The 21,332-nt window shown below is 45.0% G+C and overlaps 1 protein-coding gene across 1 annotated transcript; it reads right to left on the bottom strand.

The window, feature by feature from the left end:
• Positions 1-16,559: 16,559 nt before the first annotated feature.
• On the bottom strand, positions 16,560-21,120 carry LOC120681996. Its single transcript, XM_039963713.1, has 2 exons — positions 21,063-21,120; positions 16,560-18,794 (listed from the first exon to the last, which is right to left on the bottom strand). The coding sequence occupies exon 2, from the start codon at positions 18,763-18,765 to the stop codon at positions 16,828-16,830; it is 1,938 nt and encodes a 645-aa protein (XP_039819647.1). The 5' UTR covers positions 18,766-18,794; positions 21,063-21,120; the 3' UTR covers positions 16,560-16,827.
• Positions 21,121-21,332: the final 212 nt, after the last annotated feature.

Genomic DNA, 21,332 nt, shown 5'->3' with positions numbered 1-21,332 from the left:
CGGCGCTTCACTCCGGCATCAATGGTGAGCCTGTGGAGGTGGTGCTCTCGGTGTAGAGTAGTCGTCCGTCGGCGATTCATCGGCCCAGAGGGAGGGTGAGTTTGTTGGCTTCTAGGGTTTAGGATAAGAAGGCAACTTCGGGCTATGCGAATGATTAGAGAGTGGATAAGGATCAGGTATCTTGCGGCGGCATATGTAAAAAAAACTCTACCGGGGGTGTGAAACGGCCCCAATGTTTTTTCATTAAGAGGAAACCTAACCGGGTAGAGAAATCCCCCGAACCCTAGGCTATGCCCGTGAGGGCCAAGCCTTGCGGCGAGCACAGCGAGAGTTTTTTTTTTCTCTCAACGATGCTACCGGGCTGGGCTAGCCACTCGGCCGCCCAACCTTTCGCTTGCGGCGGCATATGTAGCCGGTGACGAGCTGCTATCCATGGTTCACGAAGCTCGGGGTGTGTCTCCGGCTGTAGTGGTTGCTTCATCTATTGTGGCTACTTCCAAAGCCTCGTGGGGATAGGGCTTCTCCGATCTTGGTTAGAGCCTAGGTCATCCATCATCACGGTGCTGCCTAGGTCATCCATCATCACTAATATGAAAATAGTCATGATATGATATGTTAAAAAAATATTTGCAAGAATTATTTTCATGTAATTTTGTATCTCTAGGGATAAAATGTTAATTTAGCCGCAAATGCTCCTACCAATTACAATAGTCATGAATACCACTTATTTCCTTTTGAACACAAGTTATGGTAACCAATGTAACCCCAGCAATTTCTACTCAAAACTCAACTAATGGGCGGAGAGGAAAAAAGGGGGATAAATTTTATTGGGGCTAGATTGAACCAATTTATATAGTCTAGGAGGAGTCGAATCGATTTTATGCATTGGGTTAAGTGAACAAAGTGAGTTGTTTGAGATAGTAACATAGACTTTTTCCTTAATAAAACAATGAGTTCATTTAGAGGCTATTTAACTAATTACATGCCTAATGTCAATACCAATTTGGTTTGAGAATTTGTTGAACCAAACATTTTTCAATCTTTGAATGCATATAAAAGACCCAAATTTATGAAGTCTAGACAAAGTAGATTCATTACATGGATAAAAGGATAGAAAAAGGGAAAGCAAAACAGGAAGACATCTTACTTTGTTGTCGTGAGGTGAGATGCTCCTTTGAGGTGGGCCGTTCTGGGCCGTTGCGCTTTTGCTAGTGGGCTGTCGGAATTTGGGTAGTAAATTTTTTACGCCTCCAATATATAGAAGTCTCTCATTCCCGTAAACTCTTTTTTTTTAAGAGAACAAGGGCCCTTTCGAAGTGCTCTTCAAAACAGCTTCACTGATGGAGCTGAAACATGTGAAGTTAAAAGAAGTGGCTTCATCTGGCTTCTAGTTCATTTTTACTTTGATTTACAAAACGACTTCACATTACAGTATCTGATTTGCGCAAAACAGGTGGAGCCGAAGCCATACGGGTTTTCTCTTTAAAAATGCTCTTGCGGTGGCCCCACTTGCTTGTGATGAAATGATACAGCTCGCACAGTCGGATCGTTTCACGGTAATTCCTTCTCGCATGTGCCTGCCTACAGGGCCTAGTTACTTGTAATCTTGTGCTGTACCTGTTGAAAAAGGCGGTGCAAATGGAATCTAGTAACATGCATGTGGTGCCCTCAGTAACCTTGGGATGTGGGTAATTTATTTGGAGGTCTAAGTTTTCATAGCAGAAGAGGGTGTGAGATGGGTAGTGTGGTGTGATTAGGTGCAAGCTGCTGAGATGCTTTTTAGGGTTTTGTTTTTTTTTTCCAAATACGATACTCCTCCAAGAGAGTAGACTGGCAGGTTTTGGAATAGGTTTTGAAATTTACAAAATCATCATAGACGTGGCTGTTGATGACATGTCATCTGCTGTAGTAGCACTAATCACATATATATGCTGAGCATAGAACTCAAACCCGCGTAGGTTGGTTCCACCATATATAAGAAATGTTCAGAGAGTTTATGGTCACTGTCATATGGTCTACGCTAACAATTTCTTGTTTTTAGTGAGTTATTCCATGTACTACTACTGTATTGCTGTAAGTTGGTTATTGCTTTTGATTTTTGGTACTCTAAGAAAGAAGTTGTCTTGAATGTTTGATTTGGTGGATTATAAAAGAACTTGAACTATACCTTGGGCTTCTTGAGACCAAAGAGAAAAATTGGTGTTCAGTTGTCACCATAATACCTTATGAAGGTTGAAAATATTATCATCAATATTTTGTCTCAAGTTTTCTGAATGAAAAACGGCCAACTTTTATGTGAAGTGCCATCGTTCAATAATAGGTTCAATAATAGTTGTAACGAACAGCTCCAAGTAGAATAATAGAGCTTATGTTGAATACTTTGAAATAGTACAGTTCATGCTCTAAAATATATCTGAATTGTTTAACCATCTCTTGCTGTAATTTACTAGGATAACATTCTACTTGGATCCAGAAAAGAAAATGGGCATTGCATTGGGATCTAGAATCTCTTGTTTTTGCGAGTAAACATGTTGCTCCAGCTTTGTGCCTGCAGGCTGCAGAGCAAGTATGCAGTAATTTAGTGGCATTTGGTAAGAAGAATTTTTACAGCTTGCTCCGCATGTACTTTTTCCAGGATCCACATGCACAGCATGATTCACTTCTTGAAGTTTTACCAGTTTAATCTCTACATGGAGTATGTCTTTACATCTCGCCTTGTTACCCAATACCCACAACCGATCATGATTCTCAGCTGCACGGCTTATTGGATCAGTTCTTGGGGTTGAGGTGTACAGTAACCATATTGATCAGAACAAAAATGGTCAGCATTTCAGAAACATGTTGCATTAGTAAATTGTAAAACCTTTCAAAATTTCTAGTATTTTGCACAGAGTTTAATCATCATCTTACTCGCAATTTTCTTTTCATGAAATGGCTTCGTTGAGGTGAAGGTAATAAGCGTGCTAAGTGTTCATGTATGACACTGACATAACTACTGCTCTTCAACCCCCCCCCCCCCCCAATTAAAGAGAAATTTAATGTTTTAGAATACTTGTTAGACCAAAGAAAATTGAGTTTCATCATTAAACATTACATGGTTGTAGCATCTCTCCCAAATGTTTCTAATACACTTTTTCACCAGGTTGTAATTTATAATAAGTCCTTTTCCATATTGCCAATTGTTTAAAGAATTGTCATATTACAAGGTATGGGAAATACAAATGTAATTAGTTAATATATAAAGTTTGGGTTTTTTTAATCCTACTGCGCGTGTGTGTGTGGGTGGGGGGGGGGGATCAAACTGAACGCTACTGTTACTATTAAATCCTTGATATGTAGTGAAGTCTTTTGTAACCAGTGATAATGTCTTAAATGCACACGAGTGACAATGATCCCTTGTCACTATCCCACGATACCAATTGGCCGTCAAATGGGTCCCCTGTGCCAAACTTTCCAGTGTGGCCCGGTTCTTTAAACCCCCCAAAACCAGGAACTAGCAGCATGACCTAACTAATTCAGTGACATCCAACAGCTAAAGAAAAAACAGACAACTCAACTTTAGACCAAAACCTATATGCGCAACCAAAAGTTGATTGGTGACATTTGACTAAAACATTGGATCGTAGGCAAGCTCGTGATTTAACACTGTGGCACACAATTGTTTGAAGTTTTCGTTAGTTCAACTTTCACCAGTAATAATATGAAGAATATATGATTAGTGTCTCATGGAGAGGTGGGAACATATGTAAGCCTATTTGACATTGCAATCTTGTTATGGCCATATTTGTTTCAGCTTGTAGATTGTAATCAGCAGCTTGCATATAGTAACATTGTACAAGCTGTGTGGATCAGTTTGTTCGATTGTAACAGTTTGTATATGGATTGTTACAATCTGAGCGAGAAGTTGCCTGCGAGCGCTTATTTCAGCATGTGATTCTAAAAGCTACAATTCACAATTCCACACTGAGACCAAGGCCTATGTTTTAGAATGCTTTTAGATATCTCATTTATTTTTTTAAATTTAGTTACAGAAAAAGATATTATTGTCTTCCATCCATGAATGTATCGGATGAATAGAAATGTGGAAGGGATAAAAATAGGATAATATAATAACTTTAATTTCAGTTCCATTTGTCACTACCTTGGAGGATTTCACAACTGTTTTTACGTGACAACACGCACAAGAAACATAAACCACCCAAACTAACTGTGTCTCGAAAAAAAAAGAGCATGTAAAGAAAAGAAACATAAATAAATAGGAAAACAAATTGTACCATCATTTTCAACTACATTAATCGTACAATGATCTTCCCCATAAATCGCAACTAAGCACGTTCTTTTTCATATCTACAACCTATCGGGTATACTGTATTAGCAACCTATCTACAACCTATCGGGTATACTATTGGGCCGCCACTTTTTCAAGAGAGAGAGTGAGAAAATCAGTGGGCTCCACACGAAATAGCCTCAAATAGCACCCCTTGGAGGAGATAGTTTTTTGGGGTGGGCTATTTGCAAATACTCCCTCCATATTTGAAAAGAATGTCGTTTTGGACAGTAACACGGTCTCCAAAGCTTAACTTTGACTTCTTATTTTTCTAAAAAAATTTATCGCAAAATGATATATTTATACTTTTATGAAAGTATTTTTCAAAACAAATCTATTCATATGACTTTCATATTTTAAAACTCAACAACTTAAAGGTTATTCATGATTTATGTTCCCAATGTTTGACCCAAAACTTGTCCAAAATGACATTCTTTTCGAGTATGGAGGGAGTAGCCCAGAAATAACCTTCATGTTTGGCTCCCTTTGGGCTATTTGGAGCTATTTGGAATGGGTTAAAAAATAACCCATGGATTCAAACAGGGCCTATATGTATCATGAAGACAATGAAGGATGAACCTCACGACAAGTCATCCTAATCCAGTGCACTTATGCCTCCCAGTTCCTTCTGCTTTACCTCAAAAGAAACCCCACAACCCCATTCAAATTTGAGAGATTCTTTTCCTGGGGCACAATTGACTAGTTACCTGCAGCCTAACATGGCTCCAATTTAAATAGGTAGCCACAGGCCGGAGCCCGAGGCAGAGCCTACCATTGAGCCACCCGGTTAAGCTGAGATTGTCGATATTCTAATATTAGATTAATTAGACAGAAGGTAGACTGTAGTGTAAACACTGTTAATGTAGTACTAGGACTGTAGAAGTAGAAGTACTTGTTTAGGAATAAGGCATCATAGGGCTAACGTGGTAAAGTTGTTAAAGTGTTAACCACCCCTCAGAACGAAGTCACACTCCCATCCTACCTTCATGTTGAACGTTACCATTTGATTCTAATTAAGGCCATGTTTAGTTCCAAAAATTTTCCTACAATACCCATCACATCGAATCTTTGGACATATGCATGAAGCAATAAATGCAGTTAAAAAAATAACTTATTACACAGTTTTACTGTAAACGATGAGACGAATCTTTTAAGCCTAATTAGTTTATAATTGAACATTAATTGCCAAATAATAACGAAAGTAATACAGTACCAAAAACCCAAAAACTTTTTGACAGCTCACGTTTAAGTTGCACAAAACTCCCTGGCGTTGTCAGTATTTATTTGCAAGTATACGCAACAGTGTTGCGGCTAAACCTAATAGTGCAAAATAAACGATATAAATTTTTTGCTGAGATTGTTGACAGTCCTCCACGGTTGATTCTATTGTATTAATACAGATCTTCACATCAATTTGCCAATAGGAACAATATTTGAAATGCCAATCCTTAAAACAAGATATACTAAAACACTTAAATAGTTAAATAAAATGGATCATGATAAATTGTTTCACTACAAGGAGTATTTCTCATGATTCAAAAGACACGAAATGAGTATTGTCTATTCCTTAGGTTTGCTGGACTGACCCAAATTGCCAACTCCGTGTTTAAGAATATGACTTAACAGATATTGACCTCATTTAAACAGTTTATATTTTCTCTCACTCATGGTTTAGTGTTGCATGATCTTAATGTATAAAAATATGCATCTAGAGGGGGCTAAAATGTGAATGCAAGAGTAAAAAGGACACGCCACTTATCTAATCAACTCACATATAAGCATCTAGAATAGTCTTTGTCTTGGTTTGTGATTGATTAGCTAGCTAACCCCTTGTTATTTGCAATGGAGGCTGTTATTGTGGGGGTCATCTAATTTGTACACCTTGCAAAATTTGATATAAACCAGTTCAAATAAGTCACAAATTCAAAGTGAAAAAATTAGCACTAGCTGTGCAGTGCGGCATATCATATACGTGCGTGGAGGTGATGACAACTTGAGAAGGCAGCACATACTCCCTTTGTCCCATGAAAAGTGCAATTTTGAATTTGAAAAAAGTTCTACAAAAAGTGCAATTCTAGAAATCGGATCTTAACTAGTGTTGACATTCAAAATTGGCAAATGCCGAGGCCGACCAGTCTAGGCCTGTTTAGTCCGAGTAGAGTAAGGTCTGTAATTTAGAGTCCTTTTGTAACCCGATTTGGAAGGGGTACGACCTCCCCGGCCGATAAATATAAAGGCTACGGCCGATTGAGAGTTTTCGAACCACAATCGAATCAAATACATCTACTTTTACTCTTTTCTCAAACCCTAGATTTTTCAACCCCTTTGCTGTTCTTCTTGCGTCTCTACGGCGTCTGAGGGCGTTCTAGATGGCCTGCCGACCCTAGAACAACCCTAGTTCTTCGATCTCTGACAGGGTCCCTCTCGAGTTTGAAGTTATAGGTGTACGCGTGATTTCTGCTCCAACCGGTCTGATCGATTGAACCAGGCAGTCTGACCGGTCCTGCGTGAAGTCTCGCTAGTGATTGATCGTTGCGATCTGCGCGTTCTAGCGCTTGTGTGTTCACCAAATTTGCGTCAACATATTTTTTTGGCGACTCCACTAGGGAAGAACAAATCTCCATCGGCTGCTATGGCCGGTGAGAATGGAGATGCTTCCAAGATTGATCCATCTAACGTCATCAGCATCAAGTACGATGACATACCCGAGGAGGACCATCAAGCGTTTGTGGCAAAGCTCAAACAACAAGAGGAAGCCATGAAGAACTTGCTCTCGTGCTACGGGAGAACACAGAACGAGGTGGTTAAGAAAGCTGAATTCTCCATACCATCGTTCCAATCTACTTCCTCTACGGCCAATGTAAGCACCCTTCCCCAAACCATGTTTGATTTATTTATGACGGAATTTGGGAAGAAGCTTGAGGATTCACAAAAGGTTACACAGGACATGTTGTTTAACCTTAGTGATCGTATGGATAAGAACGATAAGGGTAAATCTGTAAATCACGCTTATCCTACTGAAGATCATACTCCTGATACTTCGGTAGCACCTGCGTCTGCAACAAAGGTAGAATATGGTATGCCACCAAATTAATTCGCAGGGCAGACACCACCGCCAGGCACAGTTTGGCCACTCAAGGCCGAGCCGGTCCAACCGGCCACACCGGCCGGTCAGACTGGTGCGGTGTCGGGGGTGGTCAGACTGGTCAGACTGGTGCCATGGTGCTAGCCTCAGTGACGACACCACCGCTTGCGCCAATTCCAAATTCAGCTGCTCCTGGCCGAACAGATGAATTGGAGGGCTTTGTGCCGCCGTATACCACAAAATCATACGGCGAACCGCCTTTTCCACCGGCATTGCCATAAGATATTTGGAATGACTTGATCAAAAGTAATCCCCATTATGCCACGCAGACGATGAGCACTACTGACCCAGCCACACATCGCCTAGGTACTAATGCCCAAATATCGACCAGTGACAACTATGAGGCCGATCTCACTAAGATGAAGGCAGGTCTGGCTACTTTGCTTAAAACTGAGCTTGGGCAACTAGGTTTAAGTCCTAGGAGAAACTGTTTGTATCAATGACCATATCCTGTTATTTGGTTTCTTATCCTACAGGTTGGCGTGTTTCCAATTTTGTTAAGTTTAGCGGTGATCATAATAGATCAACATGGGAACACATTAGCCAATATGTTGCTCAGCTTGGTGAGGCTAGTTCTAGTAATTCTTTGTGTGTTCGATTATTTTCTTTATCTTTGACTAGAACTGCATTTTCTTGGTTTTCTTCATTACCCCCAAATTCAGTCTGCTCCTGGATTGAATTGGAACAAAAATTCCATGACCACTTTTATAGTGGAAAAAATAAAGCTAAATTGACAGATTTGACATCGGTTAGACAAGGAAAAGTTGAATCTATTTTTGATTATTTTAAAAGATTTAAAGAAATTAAAAACTAATGCTTCAATTTGTCAATTTCTGATAAAGATTTAGTAGATATTACTCTTGGTGGTTTGCGCTCACATCTTAAAGAAAAGCTCGAAGGTTTTGATTATTACACTCTTAATGCTTTGCAAATTAGAGCTATGAACCAAGAGTATAAGTTTAAGAATTCTAAAGATGCATATAAGACTCATTGTTCTAATATTCATGTTGTTGAATATGATTCTGATTCATCGAGTGATGAGGATAAAGAGATTTACACTGCTGAATTTGTTTGGCCATCTGTGGCCAAACCTTGTTCTTGTGCATCTCTTAAGCCAACTCAAAAGAGTCGAAAAGAAGAAATGAAATTTACCTTTGATGTCTCCAGATGTGATCGTATTTTTGATGAGTTATTGCGTTTGGGGCATATTAAAATTTCTCATGTCATACCACCGCTTGAAGAATTAAAGCGGCGAGCATATTGTAAATTTCATAACTCTCATTCTCATGCGACTAATGATTGTAATGTCTTCTGTCGCCAGGTTCAATTGGCCATGAATGAAGGACGATTGATATTTGTTGACACCGTTTTTTGACACGTGACAAGGTAAACGATGGAGTGGAGAAGGGTTGCCGATTTGGACGGGGCCGGCGTGCATGGCGTGGAAATCAGCTGATTTTGTTGCTGCCGATGGGCCGAGAAGATACTCCAATTTGGAAGGTACTAGCGTCTATGGTATGGAGATCGGACGATAATGCCTTTGCCGATGGACCAAAGGAATATTCCAGATTTGATCGGATTTTGATGATTTGGTCGTGATTCAGTTTGTTTTATTTAGGAAATCTTTTTCTTTTTTGTCAAGATATATGCTTGCCATAATCGGCTACGACTTGTTAGTCTAGGATATAAATAGTGGTTGTACAGAACCTGAAAAAACTAATACACATCCAATAAAACAACCCTTTACAATTTCCTTGCGATTTACTTTCAAGTCAGTGACTTCGCTATTTTCTTTTTCTACGAGTTCTTTCGAGTTGATCAAGGACACCTCACATTCGAGTGACATTTGCTGGTAAGTTTTTGTTTGCCGAGTAAATCTGAGCTTTAGCTTTTGGGCGCATCGCTGTTGCTTCGTTTAGATCTATTCAAAATTTATTGAATTAATCTAGGCTTTGATCTTTGGTGCATCGCTATTTTCTCGACTAGATTTATTCACAATTTATCGATATTTGCTAGATCTATAGGTTTTTCCTATTGTTTTATCTTTTATCAGATTTATCTATGTTGAAACACGTGTGATCGGCTGTGAAATCCTGTAATATTATCAAAATATTATAGAGCCGATTTAGATCTGTTTCAAATGTTATCGAGTAGCTTTATTTAAGTTACACATTCGTAGCTTTTATACTGTTACACAAGTGCAATCGGCTGTCCAGGTCGATTTGTCGTTTTCTGTATGGGCAAAACTTGCCGATACTCTTTTGCACCATCTTACGCTTGTACTGATCGCTTTAATTACTCTTTGTCGTTTTCTGTATCGACAAAGCCTGCCAATACGTTGTGTGAGAGATATTCGGAATTTTAGCCGATACGCTCTCAGATCTAACGTTTGCCGATTCCTTGTCAATTTATAGGTCAAATTGACTGGCACGCTTGGTTTGGAGTCTAAAGCTTGGCGAACTGTGCCTTCATATTCCAATGTGTTGATTTTTGCGTCAACAATATTTCTTGAGATGAAAGTTGACAAGACACCATTCTCTGTTCACACCAATGTGCATACAATTGATTTTAACAACACCAAGGTGCTTATTCGGCCTGAACAAGCTGAAGGACTAAAGGGCAAAAATGTGGTTATCGGCGAGGCAAGATCTAATAACTCTAGACTGGGTCTTCTGCACCGTTGACTGGGAGGACATGTTCCCTGATTGGCTCCTGCAGAGCTCAGCCTCGGATGACTCGGATCATTGCCCTCTCATTTTGGGCCTGCGGGACATCACCACTAGTAAGAGGCGGTTTCATTTTGAATCTTTCTGGGCTAACATGACTGGTTTCCTGGATACGGTTGAAGCCGCATGGAGTTCAGTACAAAGTCACCCTTGCCCACTGCTTATCTCTAAAATTCAAGGCAACAGCTAGAGCATTGCAGAGCTGGAGCCAAAAGAAAATTGGGCATATTACTTCTCAACTGGCCCTTGCAAAAGAAATTATCCATCAGTTCGATATTGCCCAGGACAATCGACCCCTTCAGCCTAATGAATTATGGCTACGCAATAATCTTAAGAAGCACACCTTGGCACTGACCTCACTGTTAAGAACAGTTGCAAGGCTGCGATCCCGGATCGATTGGTTGAAGGAAGGGGATGCTAATACTAGACTCTTTCATATGCACGCAAGGCATAGGAAGAAGAAAAATTTCGTTGCCAGTTTAAAGGAAAGAGATAGGATTCTTACCATCCATGAAGATAAAGCTGCTGCTATTCTAGATTTTTATTCCAATCTGATTGGGAAGGAAAGTGATCGGGACAGAACAATTGATCTGGACAGACTGGATTTACCTAGCTTCGATCTTGAGGCTTTGGAATCTCCTTTCTCTAAAGAAGTGTGGAACACTATTAAGGATCTGCCATCAGATAAAGCTCCAGGCCCGGATGGATTCACTGGAAGATTTTATAAGAGCTGTTGGACAGTGATCAAGGGAGATGTTATGGCTGCTCTACATACTGTATGGGGAAAGAACTTCAGAAACCTTTGGTTGCTGAACTCGGCTTACATCACTATAATTCCTAAAAGACAAATGCCGATCAAGTAAAGGATTTCAGGCCTATTAGCTTAGTTCACAGCTTTGCGAAGCTTGTAACTAAATTGCTTGCGAACAGATTGGCTAGTCGCCTTGATCAAATGGTCTCCCCTAATCAAAGTGCTTTTATCAAAAAAAGGTTCATACAGGACAAATTTATGATGGTACAACAGACTGTAAGATTTTTGCACTCCCAAAAGCAGCCCCGAATACTACTCAAATTGGACATTACTAAGGCGTTTGATTCAGTTTCCTGGTCATTTGTCTTGGAGTTACTCCACAAATTGGGTTTTGGACCACAGTGGCAGGACCTTTTGAGTGGCCTACTGACTTCATCCTCGACCCAGATACTACTTAATGGTACCCCTGGAGATTTCATACAGCACAGGAGAGGGCTCAGGCAGGGAGACCCCCTCTCCCCGATGCTCTTTATCCTGGTCATGGATGTTCTAAATTGGAAGATCACCAGGGCAGCGGAGGCCGGCCTTCTGTAGCCCCTGTCTAGACGACCAATTCAACACCGAATATCCTTATATGCTGATGATGTGGCCCTTTTCCTCAGACCTGCTGCAGAAGATATCTCCTTGACATTGCAGTTACTAGAACTATTTGGTGATGCCTCTGGACTAAGAACCAATGTGCAGAAAAGTAGTGTGATACCAATCCAGTGCTCTGATAATAACATGGCTGTGATACAAAGTTTGCTGCCCTGTGAAATTATGAGTTTTTCGTGCAAATATCTGGGTTTACCTTTGTCTCTCAAGAAGCTCACAAGAGAACAATTCCAGCCCATAATTGACAAAATTGCTGATCAACTACCAGGCTGGAAAGCAGACTAAATGACAAGGGCGGGTAGGGCTGTGCAGGTACAATATGTACTAACAGCCATGGTGATCTACCTTGCCATGGCAATAGAATTGCCGACTTGGGCAGTAAAGGCCATTGACAAAATCAGAAGAAGTTTCTCGTGGAGAGGGCGTAGGGATGCAAAAGGTGGGCATTGTCTAATTGCTTGGCCCAAAGTTTGCCGAACAAAGGAACTTGGGGGACTAGGAATTTCTGATTTGAAATCACTAGGAATTGCTCTACGGGTAAGATGGCCTTGGCTCAAGAAATCTGAACCTGATAAACCCTGGGCGAGTTTACCACTCCAAGTTAGTAAAGAAGTCGAGTATCTTCTCTCGCTGGCCATAATTACTGAGGTTGGAGATGGAGCCAATACTCTCTTCTGGAAAGGCAAATGGCTGGCTGGAAGAAGCATCCAGGATTTGGCTCCTAATTTATATTCTTTAGTGCCAAAAAGAAAAGCAAACAGACGCAAGGTGGTGGATGCCCTGGTTGATGAGAATCGGGTAGCAGACATTCAGGGGGAAATTTCTTTGGAAGCCTTGTGGGAATACTTGGATCTTTGGGATACTTTGACAGAGGTGGAGTTACAGGATGGAGCCTCGGATAAGCACATTTGGAGACTTTCTAGCTCAGGTGTATACACAACCAAATCTGCATATGATGCACTTTTTGAGGGCGCCATCAGCTTCGCTCCCTATGAGCACATTTAGAAATCTTGGGCACCCCCTAAGTGCCATTTCTTTATGTGGCTGGCTACTCACAACCGGTGCTGGACAGCAGACCAGCTTGCTAGGAGAGGCCTCACCCATCCGGACCGATGTCAGTTGTGCGATCAGGAGGAGGAGAACATTCAACACCTGCTCATAGGCTATGTGTTTGCAAGACAATTCTGGTTTGAACTCCTACAGATTGTTGGACTTGCAGCTCTTGCTCCACAGCCTGATGTTGCTTCCTTTGATGACTGGTGGGACAAGGCGGCTTTGACGGTCGATGGAGATACATGAAAGGGCCTGAACTCCCTCATAATCCTTGGTGCTTGGACCATCTGGAAACTTAGAAATGATTGTGTGTTCAATGGTGCTGCCCCTAGCATTCCTGTGGCTCTTGCCCATGCTAGGGACGAAGCCCATTTGTGGAGTTTAGCTGGTGCTAAGGGGCTGCCCTTACAAATGGCTAGTGCTGTGCCTTAGTGCCTTAGTGAGTGGTGTGGTTAGGTTTTCCTTGAAAAGCAGGTGATTAAGTTCTTGCAAGGTTAGAGTGTGGTGTGTGTTCGGGTCTATGTATGACTCTCTTCTTCTATTAATACAATGATACGCAGCTCTCCTGCGTTTTCGAGAAAAAAAATAAAAAAAAATCTAAGAACTCGATGACAAGGTTCCAGATAGGGAAGTGGTGCTGAAAAAGGCTCCTGATGTCAAGGAGTTGATTAAAATTACTGTCAAAGCTCATGTGCCCGGGGGGCAAGAAGGTGCTTCTTCTTCTGCGAGTCGGCCTGCTGTCCAGGACCGACCGGTCAGCTCCAGGGCCGACCAAAGACCTTCAAGCCTAAGCGTCCGGAAGTGGGTACTTGGAAGAACAATGAACCAAAGGTTCAGGGGAGATTTGCAAATCAGAAACCTACCTTTGGTTAGCTTCTAAATAAGTACACAAAGGTCGTTCATCAAGATCGGCCGCTAAAAAAGAGATCACGATCACCTCCACGCCGAAGTGGTTCTCCTTCTCTGAGGGGAGGGCCTAGCAAGCGCAGAGGTGATGCAGTCACTGTGTTTCCACCCCAGAGGGCGTATGTTACTATGCCATTGGCGCCGCCGGCGTCGAACTCTACAAATCCAGTGTGGGAGCATGAAGGGGTATGGATGCAGTACTTCCCGATGCCGTACCCACCATATTCTTAGGGAGAAGGTTTCAGGACACTGGTGCACAACCGATTAGGGCCACGCCAATCTGCTCAGAGCCAACAGGCTCCAAAAGTCAGACCGGTCGCACCTGACCGGTCAGACCAGTCTCAGTAGAGGCTGGTTCAACTTCATTCTTCAAGACTGGAATATCGGGCCAAGGAGAAGAAGGAAGATGCGCAGCCCATGCAGGTGGATTCTGGGAAGACCACGGCCGATGATATTGTAAAAATCAACGGTGTGAATGTGGTTGTTAAGGAAGCTGGCAAATGACCGATGATGTTTAGCAAATTGGTTAAATCTAATACCCAGAAATCTGTCATGGCCAATGATCACGAGGCTGGCAGCAGTAGCTCTGCAAGCAAGTATCATAAACCCAGGTGGTGCCCACTGGGGTTGAGTCATTCACAGAAAAGAAGATTGCAGCGGTTGCAGCGTCAAGAGCCGAAGGAACAGGAGGCCGAAAAGCTCAGGGACAAGCAGTTCAATAGGTATAGGCCTATGGTTCCTCAGGGCAAGGAGTGGCGAGCCAAGCCGGCTGGTCAGTCAGCAGAACCGGTTGAACCTCCCCAGGTGACCGGTCCGACCGGTGCTGAGGATCGGTCTGGCCACCAGGAGCAACCAGTCAGACTGGTCGAGCCTGTAGTTGTTCAGACAGCCGAAGCACCTACTTCGGCTCCACGTGAAGAAGTTCGGGCAATTCCTCCAGTACAAGAAGATGAGGAATTGGTGGACTACAAGGCTTCTCCGGAGCATAGCAACATGGAGATTAATGTTGTGCGTTTCTCTGAAGATTACTATGCAATTTCGGAAGAGGATGCGGCTCATTTGGACTTTGGGCCACATGAAGTTGTGTTTCAGAAGCCGAAGGAATCGGATAACCATTTGAATGCTCTTTACATGAGGGGGCACATAAATGGAAAGCCGATTTCCTATATGCTTGTAGATGGTGGGGCTATTATAAATCTAATGCCCTATTCATTATACAAGAAGCTTGGGGGACGGATGAGGAGCTGATCAAGACAAATATGACGATCATCGGCGTTGGTGGAGGTGATCCCATTGGCGCTAAGGGTGTGGCTTCCATGGAGTTGACCGTGGGGAGCAAAACGCTTACTACAGCCTACTTCGTTTCTGAGGTGTAAGATAACTTTAGCTTGATTATTGGGCGTAACTGGATTCATACTAATCAAATATGTACCTTCTACTTTGCAACAAATTCTTATTCAGTAGACCGGCGATGAAATTGAAGTGGTTCATGGTGACACTTCATCCTTCATTGCAACTGCCTTCAAATATTCTTGGTGTGCCAGAGATTTTGCTTGTTTTCTTAACGAGCCGAGCCGAGCCAAGCTAGCTTGTTATGCTAACGAGCCAGAATGAGCCGAGCCGAGCCGAGCTCGGCGTCCAGCCCTAATTGCAAGTGAAGCCAAGGCTCATAGCTAAATCAAAAAAACCAAACTCTCATTTAAAGGGTGGGGACCAATGGCCTCTCCAAATCTTAACTCTGAATACCCCACCTCCTTCCCTGTTCATGAGTGACCCCGCATGTCATACTCCTCTTCCTTCTCCCTATTCCCCCATCTTCTCCACCGAGCAGCTCGAGCAGTGCCGCTGTGCCGGCCAAATCCTCACTCCTCCAGCCACCACTTCGAAATCCGCCGCACCCATAGCAGCACAACCTCCCTGGCTGCCTCCCCAACCCCTCCAAGACAAGCCCCGGCACCACAGATGCCGGGAGAGCCCATCTGGCAGCCATGGCCACCCGTCGTCGGCGTCGGAGCCGTCGTGCCCGCCGCCCTTGCTGTGAGAGACACGCGCGAGCCAGCACCTGCCGTGGAGGTGGCCGCTGACGCAGATGAAGTACTCGAGGCGGCCGTCGTTGGCACCGAGCAGCGCCGTGACAGGAAGCTCCGACTGGGCGTCTTGGAGAAGCGGGACACCGGGGCGAAGTGGCCCGGCACCGCGGCCACCATCCGCGGCGCCAGCAAGACGCAGAGCTCCCGCCACGGCGCGCAGCCGCCGGCTCACCCGCGCCACCACGCACAGCGACTGCAGGTCCCTGAGCAGTGATGGGCGAGTTGCAATACGCGTCGAGCGGCAAGCTCGAGCAGACCGCCCTGCGTAATGCAGCGAGCAGCCCATGGGGGAAGGCGAGCGCGGGCCAACACCGACGAGAAACCGGTGTTTGGCGAGGGGCGAGCTTGCCATCCTCCGCCTGCCCCAGCACGGGTGGAGCTCCAGTCTTATTGAACAGGATTGCTGGGAAAAATTGAGCGAAAATTCGTCATCAAGCTAATGAGGATTTAGGTAATCGAAGTGGTGGAGCATGCTCTCTGCTCGTGCCGTAGTGGCTTTGGGTGCTTGCCCGGTGTTTGTTTGATAAAATGCCTAGGTAGCTAGTGTCCCTGGTTTTGAATATAACCATCACATTTTGCTTAGGGCGCGTTTAGTTCCCCGTCCAAAAATTTTTGGATGTCAAATCAGCACTTTGACTGGATGTCGGGAGGATTTTTCGGACACTAATTAAAAAACTAATTTCAGAACTCACTTGGAAACCACGAGACGAATCTTTTAAGGCCTTTGACCGCGTCATTAGCACATGTGGGTTACTGTAGCACTTATGGCTAATCATGCACTAATTAGGCTTAAAAGATTCGTCTCGTCATGTACATCGAAACTGTGTAATTAGTTTTGTTATTTAATTACATTTAGTGCTTAAAGGGGAGGTGAAAATTTTTGGGTGAAAATTTTTGGGCCCTTAGTCTCTTGGACTACCCCATAGAATTAGATGGTTTTCTATTTTTATGAAGGAGTACAATATCCAAATTTAACTAACATAATATATAGAGTCTCTTGGAGATGCTCTAATCATCGTAATCATTGTCCAATTCCTGCGATGCCGCGTATTTCGCTACAAGCGCAGCAACCGTGAGGAGCTCGCCGCCGCGGCTGAGCTGCTTGGCATGCGACTGTGCACCGCATCCGTGCCCCGCGTAGCACAGCATATCCGCCCATACCTGGCAGATCATCTCTAGCGTGTCACCAGCAGCTCCAGGCGAGCCTTGCTGCTGAAGGCCGATGAGGAACGCGCCCAGCCTGCATCCTTGGCGGCTTGGCGCAGCGTTTTGTTGAAGTCACAGGGGACCTCGGGCTGGTCATCTTCTGCGTAGCGTCCTAGCAAGCAGAGCACCTGTTCATCCGAGCTGCAGTCCAGACCAGCGAGCTGGAGAATATCGTAGCACGCGTACACGTACGGGTCGCGGCTGGCACTCGGAGGCAGCATCTCCGGCTGCGCCGCCAGCAGGAAGAGCATGTAGTTGGAGAGCGCCCGGGCCGCCTCGGCGAGCTCCGCCGCTTGCTCCTCCTCCTCATCCGCCTTGCGCCGCCGCTGCAGGTAGACGTCGGTGGCGATGTGCCAGACGAGGATGCTCTCCTCCATCTTGAGCTCCACACTCCACGCCAGCCTCTTGTGCAGTCTCCTGCGCTTGAGCGCGCTACGACCCCATTGCCTCGCCTCTAGGTCCGCGCCCTTGTTATACTCCCCTGCGTCGATATGGCCGGAGATCTCCGCTACGCTATCCTCCTGCAGCTGCTCGATGCTCTTCAGCAACTGCCGCCTGACGCACTCCGAGACAGGGACGGACCACGAGTAGGCCCAGGTGTTCCACCGGTCTTCGACCCCCATCCACCTTGCCACCCTGCTGCTCCGGCTGGCCCTGCTGCGCGTGCACAGCCGGATCAGGTTCTGCTGGCCCATGGAGCGTGACCAGCTGCGCCTCCGTCTCCGGTCCGCCGCACGGACCAGCCGGCGAAGAGACACAAGCACACGGGCAAGGAAAGTGCGCACAGCAATCCCTAGCCGTTGTGCATTGGTAATCTCGTCGCCCAGTCCGCTGTCCATGTCCGTACACCATTGTACAAGCAGAGCAAATGTCCAGCTCGAGAGCATGGCCCTGAGAAGCGACGTAGTCTCCAGGACGACGGCCCCAACGAAGAGGACGTAGGTGACAACGACATCTACCCTGCTGCAACTGTAACCGCCCTTGAGCTTACGACGATGGCCGTCGAACAAGAGCAGTATATTGAACAGCAAGAAGGCGACGCCGATGGCCAGCGACGAGAGTAGACGGAGGCAGAGGCCGTACCAAGTGTGCGTGACCTCCGCCTTGGTGTAGAAAAGATCGTGGATGAGGGAGAGCTGCATCTCGACCACCTTGAATACTTCCTCCTGTTGCGGCCGCGTATCCAACGCTGATGCTGGAGTCATTCTCACAGGTAGATCAGATAAAGGCCCCCATTTGAAGAACCCCTTGGCAAAATCCATGAGCAGGTGAGCTTTTAGTAGGAAGGCTTCTGCATCCGAGCGATCTGTGAAAGCTGGGCTATCCAGAAACTTCTGAGACTCTCCTGGAGGACCATCGTAATTTATATCGTCATACCCTTCAGTTGGCTTGCAACCGTCGAACCTGAGCGCCCACACTCTTTCCCCGTACTTGACGACACCGACCAAAGACACGAGGATGGTCGCCGGCAGGAGCAGAGAACGGCTGTCGCCGGCGACGGCGACGACGACGGAGAACACGTAGACGACGTACGCGGCTGCGGCCACCTGCACGACGAGCGTCTGCAGGTGGCGCAGCCACAGCTTCCTGTCCTCGAGGGCGTAGGCGGTGATGTTGTCCTGCCCACCCAGGTGCACCAGCAGGAACGGCCCCCAGAGCGCCATGAGCTCGTGCTCGGGCGACCTGCTGGCCAGCACGGACAGGTGCCCAAGCACGTAGATCGCTGTCGTGTCGGCCAGCATGTACGCCGACCAGACGAAGGCCCTTACCACGCCGGAGTCGATGTGCCGGCGGAACTCCGCCAAGATGAGGAGCGTCACCTGGAGCGTTAAGCTTAGCAGCACCAGCGCTTGGAGACTCCATTCCTTCCATGCGTTCGTGACCAACTCTACTCCGCCTCCGGCCATCGATCAATTTCTCTACCTGCTGCTTGCTTCTGAAACCAATAAATTGGGACAAGTCAAAGTTTTATTACGCCGTCATCTTTTTCCGTTTATGTCTCAACTCTATCTATATATTTTGTTGTACTATATCTGCACTACCATGAGAACTTCTATTAGAATTAGAGGGGCTCCATCTAGGAAACATATTTGGTGCAAATCTCCCCTTCCGCTCTCCCATTCACCCCCTTGGATGAGCATTGTGTTGCCTTTATTGATAGTTTCCAAGTCTGCTTTGCACCTGATATGTTCCCTGAAAGTGATCGGGTGCTCTAGCCAAAGAGGGGGAGGGGGTGCATTAGGCACTAATAAAAACTTAGACCTATGGCTCCAACTAGTTTGTACAAAACTTAAACTAAAACATGCTATCTAGATGTGCAACTAGGTTGTTCTAGTATGAAACCCCTATCCCAAAAGAGTTTAGCAATCTATAGCCTTTCCTATCAAAAAACTATTCTATGAAAGTAAAGGCACACAAAATGCTTGTATAAAATGCGGAAGCTTAAAGAGAGGGATAGGAGATAGCAAACTCTTGACGCGGGTGTTTATCCCGTGGTTCGGTTAGCCATAAAGGCACACCTACATCCACGTTGTTATAGCACTCACTAAGAGTATTGCTACTCGGCCACCAAGTCCCTTCCCTGAACACAATTACGGTCACCTTGGCCCCGGGTTCCACTAAGGAGCTTCTCCACAAAGGATGGGGGTCTCCACGTCCCCCGCACAAAGTGTCGTCGCCGCTCCACACCAAGTCGGAGGGTCGATGACGTTGCCGGCGAGCTTCACGCTCCAAGGTGCCGGCGCACCAAGCTCTTGTTTTGGTTCACTAGAGAACCACAGCACAAAGGCTCAAGGCCTTGCAATCACACTCACTAAGAGGTAATCTATTACTCACATTTTGCTAAGCTAGTGTTATAAGCTAAGGATATGATCTATGAGCTCTTGTATGGCTTGGAGATGTTCTTGGATGTGTATGAGGTGTCTTGGGACTCCAGCAATCTTCAAATGGCCGGGGTGAGGTGTATATATAGGCCACCAAGTCTTGTAGCCGTTGCTCCAACGGTCAGCAAAATTCTGCGTATCACCGGAAGAACCGATGCCTCTTGGCGGGGTAGCGTCGGTTCATCCAGTCACTCATAACCCGAAGTAGCCGTTGAAGTCCTGACAGCTGACGTTGAGACCACTGGTTGAACCGATGCTTTGTACCGATGCATCACCGGTTCATCCAGTGCTTAAGAATCTTCTCCTGGGCGCTGACGTCATTGCACCGATGCAATACTCCGATGCACCGTCGGTTCAACCGGTGCTGAAGAAACTTCTCCTGGGCACTTGACATCGTCTCTGGAACATAGGACGCCCAATGCACTGATGCCCTTTCTTGGACCGTCGGTTCAACCGGTGCCTATAGGCTGACTTGGCTTCGTTTCCCTTCTGCACCAAAGTACCATGGCGTCGGTTCTTCCGACTACCATCGGATGCTCCGATGCCCATGGCGTCGGTTCTTCCGGTGCTCCTGACCGAAGAGCGAAACCCCCGTAGGGGCGGCCCTTCGGGCCTTGCTACGCCTATCTTCTCTTTCTCTTTGTCATCACTTGAACCTAAAAGCCTGAGAATGATCATCTTAACAATCATATTAGTTCAAGTGTTGTGTTGTCATTCGATCACCAAAACCACTCGAAATGGCATAAAAGGTGCCATGTTCGTTACATTCCCATCTATATATGAAGTACTAATTAAGTCTAATATATAATTACAAGGTGTGCCTATGTAAAGAAAACCACTGAGAGTGCGTACGCAATAGCAGGATTATTTTTTTATATAATGTAAAATAGAAACAAGTTTGCAGCCTCAACACCACAAAATGCATGGATAGCTTGGTTCACTATTACAATCCAAGTGCATTGCTCATCATGCATGTCGTTTGAGAAAGCAAAAGCAAAGGAAAAAAACAACTGAAAACTAGATGTACGATGGTGCATAGGGTATTCAACCTTTTAGCTCTACATTCCTTCCATAGGGAAAGAATCAAGAACGGTGTACGACAATATAATTAATGTGGCCAAGTCAAAAATTAACTTGATGTTAACAACACGACTATATTACATATACATCATGATCAAAACTATAGAAGAAGATGCATCTTTTGTGTAACAATAAAGGGTACTAATAATTAATATTGGCTGAATTAATTATCTCGTGCAGTAAAACACACTTCAAAGCGTATACATTATGTGAGAGCTACATATGTAAATAGAGCGACTTACATGGAATGACTGAATCCAGATGCGCGGATGATTTAGATGGGACGCTATATGATGGCTCATGGGGCATGAATGCAATTCATAGATATAGAGTGGCATGTATATATGTAGCAGGACTTAAAGGGCATGCATGTAGAACCTGGTGCGATGCCTCCCAAAGGGTTAACGCATCAGGAAAAACCAAGGCTCAAGTCATCAACCGATACCCTGCGCAGCTGGCAAGTAAATAAAAGGAAAAAGGTATAGTTTTCACTTCCTCCCCCACCCCCCACC

Source organism: Panicum virgatum, chromosome 7N, assembly GCF_016808335.1.
Source record: "Panicum virgatum strain AP13 chromosome 7N, P.virgatum_v5, whole genome shotgun sequence".
In the NCBI taxonomy this organism is placed as follows: Eukaryota; Viridiplantae; Streptophyta; class Magnoliopsida; order Poales; family Poaceae; genus Panicum; species Panicum virgatum.
The sequence above is the reverse complement of the archived record's forward strand: the minus strand, read 5'-3'. Positions and strand labels throughout refer to the sequence as shown.

Excerpts from the sequence above, each read along its gene's own strand:
- LOC120681996 (XM_039963713.1), bottom strand. The coding sequence starts at position 18,765 with ATGGCCGGAGGCGGAGTAGAGTTGGTCACGAACGCATGGAAGGAATGG.